General features: G+C 42.4%; 1 protein-coding gene across 2 annotated transcripts in view; it reads left to right on the plus strand.

The window, feature by feature from the left end:
* Positions 1-13080, plus strand: part of NetA (Netrin-A) — a 48800-nt gene extending 35720 nt beyond the window's left edge. The window contains exons 3-7 of one of the 2 annotated variants that reach the window (XM_015170833.3): positions 6569-6718; positions 7524-7671; positions 11371-11436; positions 11516-11858; positions 12218-13080. In XM_015170833.3, the coding sequence (XP_015026319.1) occupies positions 6569-6718; positions 7524-7671; positions 11371-11436; positions 11516-11819 (668 nt within the window). In that variant the 3' untranslated portion in view covers positions 11820-11858; positions 12218-13080. The remainder of the gene's footprint in view (positions 1-6568; positions 6719-7523; positions 7672-11370; positions 11437-11515; positions 11859-12217) is intronic. The other variant, XM_002055711.4, reaches the window with a different exon arrangement.
* Positions 13081-13431: the final 351 nt, after the last annotated feature.

Consider the following 13431-nt stretch of genomic DNA (forward strand, 5'->3'; position numbering starts at 1 on the left):
TGCTTTGGGGAGGGGTGTGAGTGTGTATCTTGTGCGGACGGGGGCGGAAACATCATTAGAATTTCATAAAACTCGCTTTGCAACTGTTACAAATTGGTTAAAGGTCGAGCTGCGACCGTTCCGGCCAACTTACTTAATTGAATGCCAGACCAAAATGCATTTATCATAGAGCTTACAAAAAAGAAGGCAGGGGGGATGGGTGGGTGGTGGGTGGCGGTAAGTTCTGATGGTTTTAAAAACTAAGCTACAAAAATCTATTATAACTATGTAAAAGGGGCCGAGGGGAGCACAAACTAAGCGGCGAGGCAAATTTTACGCTGGCGCAGCAATAAAAGTTGCTGCTACCAAAAAGAGAGAGCATTTTAAAGTCGGACGCAATTCGCAACGGTAAATACCCTGTACATATAATTTATATAGATTTCTGATATAGAGTTTAATAGTAAGAAGAGTTTAAAGAATACCAACCGAAAATACTCTGCAAGGCTTAGAACAACAAAAAAATTGTGGAAAAATAAAAAATTTACTAATTGTTGCATTAAAAAGATATCAGAAAATCATTTTAAGAAATAATTATCAAAATATAAAACCGTGTTTCAACAATTGATTTTTTATAATGAACCTATAAGCCAAAAGTCAGCTGAACCAAAACCTGAGTCAAGACATTTAACCTTATACGAAACTTGTATGGTTCGAAAATCAAGGCCAAACCCTCTTATTATGAACCGCACCTTAAATCAAACCAGCTACTGAATAAGCAGGCGAATCGAAACGTAAACCTAACCAATAAATTTTGTTAAAAAAATAGTGGGGTTAAAGCAACAATGTTTAAAGTCGAGTGTAAGCCGAACCGGCTTAAGGGCGGACTACCAATTGACTTCTTGCGATGAGCTGAACATTTAACGAAGCCAGTTGCCTAAAAAACATTATTTAAAAAATTAAAAGAAGATGAAAGTAGCCACAGTTCAATTTTGTGTATCGCATCCCCGCCAGCTCTGTGCGCTGATCAACCCTCGCAACTCAACTGAGGTCTTAGGGTATAAGCACTGCATATACCAGGAGCAACCACCCACGTACACATAGAGCAAACCTCGGGCCGGCCGCGCTTTTGGCTCTCCGGCGGCTTTTGTGGGCGTGGGCGTGGGCGTGGGCAGAGTGTAGCCGGAATTTGAATTATGACATTTTGCATACGAGTTGACATTTAAAGCTGTGCAAATTGTTCGAGCGTCAAATTGGCGCTGCCATTTCGTATTTTGCCCCACCTTCCTCCCCACCACTAGGCCAACCACCGGGAGCACGCCCAGGAGCGGCACCCGTCAGAGCTTTTGGCAATGTGAAATTGCCTACTTTTATGCGCTTCGTTTGATTTTTAATAGTCTTTATGTCTGTGTCTCGATTTGAACGCACAATTTGAAAAGTGCGCCAAAGTTTCCAAATACAATGAGGCTCTTATTTCTTGCCACTGCCGGAGCCTCCACGCTTCGCACCTGACGCCAAAAAGTTTGCAGTCTTGCCGTGTTGTACATGCAACAAAATTGTAACAATCCATTTGAGCACAGGTCGGCCCAGCCAGCAACTTCTCCAGCTCGAAGTCTGTAAGGGATTCGCCTGCGAAAGTCTTTGCTCATTTGGCATCGTCGCAAAAGTTAAGCGAACTTTGCGCCAGTTGCAACCGCGATAAACTTTTTCCCATCAGCAATTGGGCAGAGACAGGAGCAGCGGCAGCGGCAGCGGCAGGAGCAGGACCACAAGCAGGCCCAGGAGCAGGACCAGGGATGCGGACGACCTACCAGAATGGAGCATAACTTTTGTCGCGCCGTGTGAAGCTATTGATTTATTAATAGGCCAGTAAAGAGACTCTGCCAATACCCAACCAGACTAGACGGGAAGACAGACTATTCAGTTCGATTGGCTTGAATGTATTCACTGATTATTTAATTTCAAGCAGTTTCTTGATACAGAAGGAAAAGTAGTCAAAAGTACTTATTCACTTATTTAATTGAGTGCATTTCTATTCACAACTTTGATTAGTTGAGCATTTTTAAAGTGTTATTCAACTTGCGAGTGTATTCATGAATACTCATGTCTTTTAATTAATAGAATTAAGTTATATTATTCTTTTGCGCTCTTTTTTTTTCAATATAAAGAAAAGATGTCCTTTTACTCCCAACAAGAATATTCAAACATTTGAACTCTAAATCGTCGATTAACTTCTACATTCATTTGATTTTTAATGTGATTCATCAAATATACATATTCACAATTTAAATGAAATGGTTGTTATTCAAAAAATATTTCAATTTTAAGCGATTGAATTTTGAGATGGATATTTATATATCGTTTTGAATGTGATTTACAAGACATTCAAAACATATTCATCGACGCGTATTCATTAAATATGTACGCTCGAATCCGTGTATTCATTTCTACTCACACCAATTGGTTTGATGGCCAATAATAATATAAATAAACATTTGCATAAATGATATAAATATTTTGGTTGTATTCATTTGTATTCACAATTTCAAAATGAATAGGTGCCCAAAAGTATAGTTTGGAATGAATGGACTATGGTGATAGATATTCCAATCGGTATAAATGTGATTAACAATACGAATACTATGAGTGTATTCACACTTTAAGTGCAGCAAATTGTGCATGAAATGTACAAATAGTGCAATCTGTTGCATGTGGCAACTAGCATGATTCATGCCGGGCATCCATCAGATGTACAATGTATCTGGCTGGAGCGCGGTCTGTTTAGTGTTCACCTCGACCAGATCGGATGCGGTCAGGTGTAATCCCTCGCACAGCAAATCATTCGATTGCGACTCGACGAGGCGAAATCTTTTCATAATTCTTGTTCTGTGTTTGGTTTCTTTTGAAAATTGCATGAATCTATTTGTCTAATAATAACAAACAGCAGCAGGCACCATCCCCCACCCCCCCTCCCTTCTACGGCCCCCTCCTAGAGGCGGCAGCTGTGCTTTTTATTGCTCACCATTTTTTCTGCTGGACTACGAAATTTCGGCTAATATTTTATGGCAATTGATGGGAAGTGGCCACTGCGTCGTCGACGTTACGCACTTTTTGCTGGCGGTCAGCTAAGAGGAGGCTGGGGGTTGGGGGCTGGGGGCTGGCGACCGTGGGCGTGGGCGTAGACGTGGACGTGGGCATGGGTATTGGTGTGGTTGGTTCGCTTGCGCAAAGTTGAAATAAACAATAACAAATTGCGCTTGATTTGCTTTATGATGTTTACATTTCGCCCAGAGCCGCGCTGTGTGAGTGTGAATATGAATATCTGAATGTGAATCGGTGTGTGTGTGTGTGTGTGTGTGTGAGTGAGTGTAAGTATCTGTGTGAGTGTGAGCACGCAAACGGCGCACACTGTGAAACTTCGGTTAATTAATTTTTGGAAGCCCAAGCAAAATAAATAAAAGCCAAACAAATGTTAAGCATTGTAAATAAAAGCGAAACAGGGCTCTGTCAAAAATTGGAAATCCAGAAAATTTGTGGGAAAATAAATGAACCGCAAGCAAAGTGCCAATAACTGAATATCAAATGAAAAACCAGGCCGCCAAAATCTCTAAAGTCTAATTGATGGCTGTCAAATTTGTATAAATGTCTACATAAATCCATAACGTTTAGTCAAGTACATAAATAATGTTTGCCGGAGCTGATATATAGCCGAAAAGCTTGACAATTATTTCGTTCACTCTGATTTACAGCTAATACAGAGTTATATCTGAACTATATTTTGCAACATTTGCGAAATGGATAAGGAAAACAGTTGAGACAAGGAACTGCTTCAAATATACTTGTTATATTGTCTGCAATCAGATTTCTTTCAGCTGCAGCTCTACAGCCGTCCAGCTGTCCAGCTGCACTTTCATCCGTGCCCATCATGATGAATATGTTACTTTGATTCACTTGGCTGTTGGCTGCGATTAACTTGGGCAATGATTCACGTGCTGCCCTAATTAAGAGCCAATTTTTCAAAGAGCCCTTTCAGTGCACAACAGAGCAGACAGAGACATCTGTTGTTGGAGCCGTACAAATTGGAGCAGGAGCATCTCTTGCTGGCCAGAGACTGACAAACAACTCTTTGTGTGGCTTGGGCCTTTTGCATGCACTCAGACTTGTATCAAAGCTGGCAACTCGAATGTGATTCAATGCGGCTATTTGGGTCGTCCTTTCGTGCAGTGAGTCAACGCGGTGAAAGGTGCTCCCCGGTAACTTATCGGATATGCGAATGAATGTGAATGAATCAGCCAAGCCTTGCAGCCGGCAAACATTAAATAGAATCCAGCTAAAGCTAAGCACAAATGCAGCAACTCGATTACATTGTGAATAGAAGTGGGCGTCGCAACTAGAGGTGGTACTGTGTGTTGTTTTCTACGAGTGTGATTATCATTGTGTATGTGTGTGTGTGTGTGTGTGTGTTTCTGTGTGCCTCTGTGGCTTATTATAATGAAAATTCATAATCTCTTACTTGGTCAATGCGCAAAAAAGCGCAGCACGGAGCGTATGGAAAATGCCAGGAATACACAGATGCACACACACATGCACACACGCACACACATGCATATATGCATATGCATATGCGCAGGAAGCGGGCGGTGTGGCTGAAGTTCATATTCATGTCGGTGATATGGGGCAGGATGCGTAATGAACTCGTTGTTGCTGCTATTTTTTTTTTTTTTGTTTTTTGTTTTTCCTTTTTTTTTTTATTTTTTGCCTTGACCATTTTAACAGGATGCCAGCAGTCGAGCTGTGGAGTATTCAGATAGCTCACACACACACACACACACACACACACATACGTATGGTCATATTGTTGTCATATTGTTGCTGCCACGCCCACCCATAACTGAGCGTATGCCCTGCGGCCAACAATGGACACAAGAGCGCCAAAATGGTTAAAGTGCTGTTGTTGTAGCAAGTTATTATTGTCTGTTATTGTTGTTGTTGTCATTGTCATTGTTGTTGTTATCTTCCGGATGTGTCGCTCTGTGCATATAAATCGCATTTAATTTATTGTAAATCGGATTAAATTACCAAATGTTGCACGCACGCTGCACACTCAGCTCTATGGCAGCTACATGCCCAGTCCCCATTGCCCATTGCCATTCCCAGTTTCATTCGCGACCCTACGGTCCACCCCGCACTGCCCGGTCAATATGTAGAGTCTCAGTTTACCGCTCAGTAGTTGCACTTAATGCTTTAGACACGCCAAGTCTTAAGGGCCATTTCATTTAAAGTGTGTGGCCGAAAGCGGCTTATTTAACTAAACCGACCACATTCAAGTGCAAAATGCAGGCGTTGGCAAAAACCCTCGCCACGTCAGCTTTCGGGCAGCCCAGATGACACAAATGAGGAGCAGCTAGTTCTGCAGGATCTAAGCAGCCATTGGCCACACACATTTTTGTCATTTGTGGGTGGCAGCTAAACGCCGCGCGCCGCAAAAAAATAAATAGTATTTAAAAAATGAAAGGCAGCGGGCGAAATGGTTTTAAAGCTCGGCACATAAAAACAGAAATTACAAGCAAATAATTCGATCGATGCAATGTCTCAGCATAGCATATATTATTCCATGTCTATGTTTGTATTACTAGCTTGTCAGGCACAGTAAGAAGTTAAGGGTTCCTATTTTCTTAAAAAAAAAAATGTATACATAGCATATGCTCTGGATAACTCTGAAGCTGGCGCGAGTAACACAAACAATTTCGGTACCAGTTCAATTTAAAATAACTCTAGTTAACGGACTTTAACATGCTGTCAAACTAGCTGCCAGATGCGCATTTACTACGTGAACTTCTCAATCAAAATCTGACAGCTTAGAAATTGCAGCGTTGCCACCTAGCAATACACAGCAAAAATGGCAGCACCGAGCAACATTTAAAAATTACCGTAATATATGAGAAGTGTTGCGACCTAAACGCATGGCGTTGCCATTATTTCATAAAATTGAATATTTCTAGCCGAGTTACAGGAACTGTACGCTGCATCTAGCGAAAAGCAAGAGTAAAAATATGCAAAATAACTCAGTAATCGCACGGGATGAAAAACCTACGTTAAAAATGTATATATAAATACAACATATTTATGAAAAATGATAAGAACCAATTGTTGCGGCCGCCCTTTTGGTCAATTGGCGACCGTGTCAGCCGACAGTCTCTGCTAACTGTTAATGCACATTTCCACGGCTCGTAAACGTACAGAGACAATGGAAAAGCGCGATGAAAAAGAAAACTTGAAAGCAACTTCATGTTAAATTCAAGTGGCAATCAGTCGTGTGTGTGTGTGTGTGTGTGTGTGTGTGTGTGTGTGTGTGTGCTCGCGTGACTCTGTGTGTGTCGATTGCAGATTGCATTTGCGATTGGCATAAGAAAAAGTAAAGCAAACGACTTTGAAGTGCGGCCAGCACAATTAAGCTCTCAACGCGGCGCAGCTGCAGCTGCGACTGCCACAACAAATGTATCTGTATCTGTAAATGTATCTGTATCTGTATCTGAATGCCTTTCAACTGATTCTTGAGCGGCTCTCAACTGTTCTATTTCACTTTTTGCAGCCTGCGAGTGCCATCCGATCGGCTCATCTGGCAAAATCTGCAACAACACGAGCGGTCAATGTCCGTGCAAGGACGGCGTCACGGGCCTCACCTGCAATCGCTGCGCCCGCGGCTACCAACAAAGCCATTCCCCCATCGCACCGTGCATCAGTAAGTAAACGACATACCACAGATCACAAATGGGTTAAACAATGAATGTTTATTAATATGATGTTAGTTAATAAACAATAAGTGCAGATACGCACAGTGTTAACCAAAAGTTACCGCAAGGCGGAGTACGTGGAGGGGGGTCTAGTCCGAGCTGCACGATAACATAATATGGCAAATTGACAAAAAAGTTTGTCAAAATCTGTAACTCGAGCCAAACTAACTTGATCTAGTCCGGCAATAAAGTATGAATTGTTGGATAGTCAGATTTCCTTGGTGTTTGGGTGGTCTTTATATGAAATACAAACGGGCACAGCCCTGCCTTGGCCAGGCTCGAATCTTAGAAAACAAAATGTTCGATCATGAGAATATAAAACCCGCATTTCCAGCCAGTCAAGTGGATTCTCGAACACAGTTTAATGATCGGAAAAGGCCTTAACATTCGCTCACACATTTAAGCCAAATGAATTATCAGAGAGATGTTTATAACTAAGTTTTAAAGCTGATCGGAAGTAAACAAAATGTTTCATGCAAGCGCCTTCCACCAATTTTCCACAGCTGCGGGTGGAAATAGACATGAGGAATCAAAAAAAAATATGGCTTAAAGGCTCCTATTGTTATATTTATAGTTAGCATTTTGTTTTTTTTTAATTAATATCATATTTGATGTTATGTTTGCCGCCCTTTCTATTTTATGATTGTCTCGAGTCAGAGAAACAAACGATATCATATTTTTTGAGATGGGAAATGGTCTGAGAATGTGTGAAAGCTGGACAAATTCTTAAACAATTTAAAATCTCTTTCGCAGAACAACCACCACGCATGATCAATATGCTGGATACACAGAATACGGAGCCGGAGCCAAATGAATCTTCTGGAGGCGTTGGCATGAATAGAGGGGTCTCATCGGCGGCCGCCCCAACGCAATATTATCGCACCGAGGGCGGCAGGGGTAAGTAAGTGCTCTCTCTCTCTCTCTCTCTCTCTCTCACTCTCTGTCTCTCTCTCTCTCTCTCAACATTGTATGTGCTAACAAATGTTGTAGTTGTTGTTGTTGTTGTTGTGGTCGCTTCTACTAACTATTCCAGACGGCAAACTTTTGCCGCGTCGCTTCTCTCGCTTTGTAATCCTTTCAAATGGGTGAGAAAACACAAATCCGCTAAAGTGCAGTCGGTTGTCGGTTAAGCGGCGTCCCGGAGCCTCTAAAGAAGACAACGGTTGGCCAGAGGCGTGGGCGTTGGCGGCGGTGGCGGCGGCGGCGACGGCCGGGGGACTCCAAGCTGTTAGCTGCAAGCTGCTGGCTGTTAACGCACTGCGTTCGAGGGGGGCGTGGCTGGCCAGAACATGGCCGGCGTGGGCGGGCAGCACTTAACAGATAGTGCAAATGTTTGCACGCAACTTTTAGTTACATTTTTGCTACGCCTTGCCACAGGCGCTGTGCGGGATGTGCGGGATGTGCAGGAGTGGGTGCGGAGTGTGCCTTGCAACGCTGCAGCAACAAGCAAGCAAACAGAATGCGCAACAACGGCATAAATCATGCTAAAGCCCCTGCCAACGGTTGCCCCACCACCCTGCGCCCGCGCCCACGCCCACACCCAGCCCCCATTGGCGCCGTGAGGCGGCGCGTGGCCGTAGTAAAAGCATAGCAAACTTTTCACAAAGTGGCAAAGCGAATGGCGAGCAGCAAATAGAAACCAAACTCGCAACGCAAATGTATTAAAAAGTTTCTTTATTTAATTTGCTCATGAATGAGCAGCGGCGTCCAGCGACAATGGCCGCACACTTTTAAGCGGCACTGTTGCAGCTGCAGTCGCTAATTGCTGCCAACTATTTGCATATAACAGCAGCAGGCAGCCAAATGACAAATTGACAAGAACTTGACAGCAGCGACACGACTTTGGACGATAAAAAGGCGATACGAACGCGCTTCGCTTGACAATACAAATCGTTAGACTTGGCAGGTTATGTCTAGAAGTGTCGCCTGGAAGATGAAATTGCGATAATTCCTACGCAAATACTTCATCTAACGTTAAGGGATATCTCCAAGGGATGAAGACGCGCTTCGCTAAACACAGGACGCTGGTTCGAATTGCAAACTGAAACACACACTATTTCTTTTATGCGTCCTCAGTCTGGTTGAACCAAACCTAAAGGCAGTACGCTGGTTCAAACCACAATCAGAAATACCGACAGTCTTGTTAAACTTAAACTAAGGACTGGCCTGAACTGCAAACTTTAACAAACCCCATTTCAGTTTTAGGCTCTCAGTCTGAAACGTAAGCTAAAAATCCGACAATTTGTGACGAGCCTTGAAGCAGGAACCTGGTCCGAACTGATTCTTTTCGAATCTACGCAATAGGCAGGGCGCTGGTTCGAATCACAAGCTGAAACGCCGAAAATGCTTTTTGGATTTTGCCATGAAGTCCACAAAACTATTATCCTGGCAAAGCAAAATCTATGCACGAATAATGATCGCACTCTAGACATATTCTGACTTGGTTGCTTCAATGCTCTGCCAAGTCCTGGCGCGCGCAAAAGCTTAATTCAAACAAGATTCACAGGGAAAAGAAAAGTTGAAAACTGTAAAAAATAAAATAAAATAATAAAAATGAAGGGGAAAATCAAGAAAAGCGAACTGTGACAAGTTCTCAGAGCTAAATACGAGCGCACATTGGGCGCCCATTCAGAAGAGCATCCATCATCAAATGCAAATAAGACTTGAGTCAAAGTGGCTGTGCTGAGCCCCGCCCCCGGCCCTACGCAACCGCCTCCAAAAAAACAGACAGCAGTCAGTTAAATTTATTTGTCAATGGCAAAGAAAAGCGCAAAGTTGATGCTGGGAAAACCCAAGTTGAAGTTGAAGTTTGCACGCTTGTAACCAAGAAGCGCACTAGAAAGATGGACAAAGTCTAACACACGCAGACACACACGCACACAAACACACACACACACAAACGCACACACACACACATACACTGCCTAAAAGTTAGTCCTTGCATAGTGTGCGCTGCGGGGCAAAGCTCGCTCGAACCAAGGCAAGGAGAGGAAGGATCTGAGCCTGGGCGTGGGCGAGACAGCTCGACATGAATATTAATTATGAATTTATAATTTGATAATCTTATTAAATTAATTTGAAATTCTGTCGGGTCTGAGTTAATTTAAAGTTAGTGCCCGAAATACACCTAACCCCTCAGGCAACCTCAACCCCCAACCCTCGCCACACAACCTTGCCCCGTATATCTGATTTTGCATGCGAAATTTAATGACATGTTAATTAGATGCACAATCAAATGATTAACGAGTCGGTTACGGAACGAATTAAAAGCGTACACATGACTACTGCTCGACAATTTTGGACCGTTGCCGTGTGGGCGTGGCCGGTGCTCTTTAGCGCCAGCGCCGCAAATAGCCGCGATAAATATCGCATTGGCCACTTAGTGGGCAGCGAGAAGCCCGCCCTGAAATTCAATTTATTCGGAGCTCGTTTCGTTATTTGAAAAAGTGCGTCCATAAATACCGCATTGAAGAGGCGAGATCCACAAAATGTTGGCGCACCCAGACAAATATAGAAGCCAACACCCCCCATCCACCCGCTCTGTCGATCAATCGATCGTCCGATCGATCGAACATTTACTCATATAGTACAAAGTCAATTGTGTCACGATTTGCTGGCAGTGTCTCTGACATTGGCAACCGCAGCTGAAACAACAAATAGTCGAGAGTGCTCGACTAGATAATACCCTGTAATTGGCACGAGCAGGCATCCCATACAGCCTGCTCTCCTGCTCAGCTGCTTTGCATATTTCATATTCAGATTCACATATAAATCTGTGCCCATACCAAACATCAAGAATTATCAGCAAGAAGTGTGTGTTTTAAGGGTCATTTTATGACGTTAATATAATATTCTCTTGCCAGCTTTAAGAGTCTCTGAGTGTAAGATCAAAGATGAAGTGGATTAGATTAGATTAGATTTTAACGCACGGGAAAAGCTAAACTACAAATTGGACGGGCTCTGACAGAGATGATGATCGACTGATCAAGAATTTATATATGTACTTTTATGATGTCAGGTTTGTCTCTTTTTCCACATTTGCTGTCCTGCTTATTTGCTTCTGAGTGCTTTCTACAGGGTATACAACAACAAGAACAACAACGAGAACAACTGCAGTTGCTACTAAAACAACAAACGATGCAATTTGCATTGCAGCAATCACAACAGACGAACAGGAGGCTAATTTTAGTACACAAAAGGAGGCACTGACGACCTTAGACTGCCCCAAATGGTGCTACTGGCGTGGGAGAGGGGTTGTGTGAGGGGGAGTCGTACTGTTCGCCAGGTCTGGTAAGGGGCGGGGCATCAGTCTTAATGCAATGCCGATCGCGCTTTAATGCAGTTATTGCTGCAGCAGCGTCTGTTTCTGTTTTGCTGTTGGACACGCTAATTGGCATTGGCCATAAAGACATAAATTTTGCAATTAAATTGTAAACACAAACACGCAAGAAGTTGCCCAGGGGCGTGACAGGGGACAAGGGACAGGGAGGGGGTTGGGGGTGGGGAAGGGGTGATTGAAATTGAAATTTCCATAAATACATGCAACTGAGCAACAATTCTCTTAACATCTCTGCCCTTTCACTCTCTTCCCTCTGCGTAGAATGCGAAAAATGCAGAATCAGCACCAAAAGGTTAAACCTCAACAAATTCTGCAAACGAGATTACGGTAAGTGGGCATCGAGAATGTATTGGAGAGCCATCGATAAGACAAGAATTCTTCAATTCTCCAATTCTCCAATTCTCAGCAATAATGGCCAAAGTAATTGGCCGCGATACGAGCAGCGAGGCGGCCAGCAACGAGCGCAGGCGCGCAATGGATCAGGACGTGGACTACGAAATGGATCAGCAGCCGGCGGGGGGCCAGGAGTACGAGTATCAGGCGGCGGCTGGGATAGGCAGCGCCAGCGTTCCGGATTATCCAAACGACAGCGAAACGGCGCGCTTCGATCTGCAAATCCAGGCGGTATTCAAGCACAGCAGAACCAACGCCTATGGAATGCCGAATACAATGCTGAAACGAGGTCCTATGACCTGGATCATACCGATTAAGAATTTGGAGTGCCGCTGTCCCAAGATCAAAGTCAACAGGTAAGAATCTTTTAAAGGGCTCTACTCGGGAGTGTTCTATGATCCTAGGTATCTCCAGCAACGTATATACACAAACGCACACACACACACACACACACACGCACAGTGCTCAGACCAAGTCAATAGTCAATTCACTCTTTAATAACTCAGTTGTTACCAGTCCGATCTTAATGAAATTTTCAAGGAATATCTATGGCACATTAAAGTGTATAGAGATTTAAGCCCAAGGCTTAACTAAGTTCTCTACCATTTTGGCTGAGAACGAGTGTAGCTATACAAGAACCTACATACTGAATTTAATTTCTCGACTATTCGTGTATTTACATATGTCAATCTGTCAACTCTTCTACTCTTTCTAGATCCTATTTGATATTGGGGCGGGACTCGGAGGCACCGCCCGGCTACCTGGGCATTGGTCCGCGTTCGATAGTCATCGAGTGGAAGGACGATTGGTATCGACGCATGAAGCGCTTTCAACGGCGAGCGCGCACCTGTGCGTAGATGTGCCGTCCACATCTTTGTCACACATTTTGCTGTCAATTTAATTACCTACCTTCAACGATTTTTTTTTTGCTAACCATATGTGTAGATTTTAGAGCTTAAAATAAGAATTTAAAAAAAATCAAATCAAAGCGTCGCAACTCCAATGAATTTTGCATAGAAACATAGCCAAGTTTTCGCTTTACTTTGTTTTCGACTCCTATACATGTATATATATATATATATATACATATATACAAATGTATTATTTTTTCTTGTTTTATTTTTTTTTTTTTTGGGCCAAGTTAATTAGCGGTACTTTTATTTGACTAACAGCTGCATTTAATTTGATTTTTTTTTAGCATTTTAAGGCCTACATAGCTATATTTAATTTATTTAATTAACTTTAATTGTTATTTGACTATCAGTGTACGCAAGTATTTATATATATATATATAACTATATATGGAATCTATATGATTTGTATTATTTTGCACCATAAGAAAGCTTCTCTCAAGGCCCACTAATTCACAGATACATAAGGTCTGCTATCTATTAACAAACGTGAACAATAACTACAATAGTCTCAAGAAACAAGAAACAGCAATTTAGCCCAATAAGCATTAATATCTATAAGCAACAGAGAATGCAATGTGCAAAAACGTAAATCATATCTTGAATAATGTTTGAAAGTAACGCATAAAACATAAATAAATAGATATTGTACAGTGCAACCCACAAATCATTTGTTTCACTTTCTGGAATGCTCCAATTCGTGTTCGTTTTTGAATTATAAGTTTGAAATAACCGCGAAAACATTTAAAAAGTAACTGGGACCAGCGTTGCCACCCTTACAGCATTGCCATTTAGTACGATATATATCGGTATAGATATACCCTTATTGGCAAATGGTTTCATTTAGGAAAAATACCAAATCGCCGACCATTGAGTATTTTAAAGTATTTTTAGTTTCTAACTCAAAATAATGGTGACTGTCAAGTAGCCAAACCACAAATCAAAATAAATGCAGTAAGATTTTGCCAGGCAGCTGTGTACATCTGCCAACTTTTCAAAACAAACATTTAGTTAATAT

Source organism: Drosophila virilis, chromosome X (assembly GCF_030788295.1).
Source record: "Drosophila virilis strain 15010-1051.87 chromosome X, Dvir_AGI_RSII-ME, whole genome shotgun sequence".
In the NCBI taxonomy this organism is placed as follows: Eukaryota; Metazoa; Arthropoda; class Insecta; order Diptera; family Drosophilidae; genus Drosophila; species Drosophila virilis.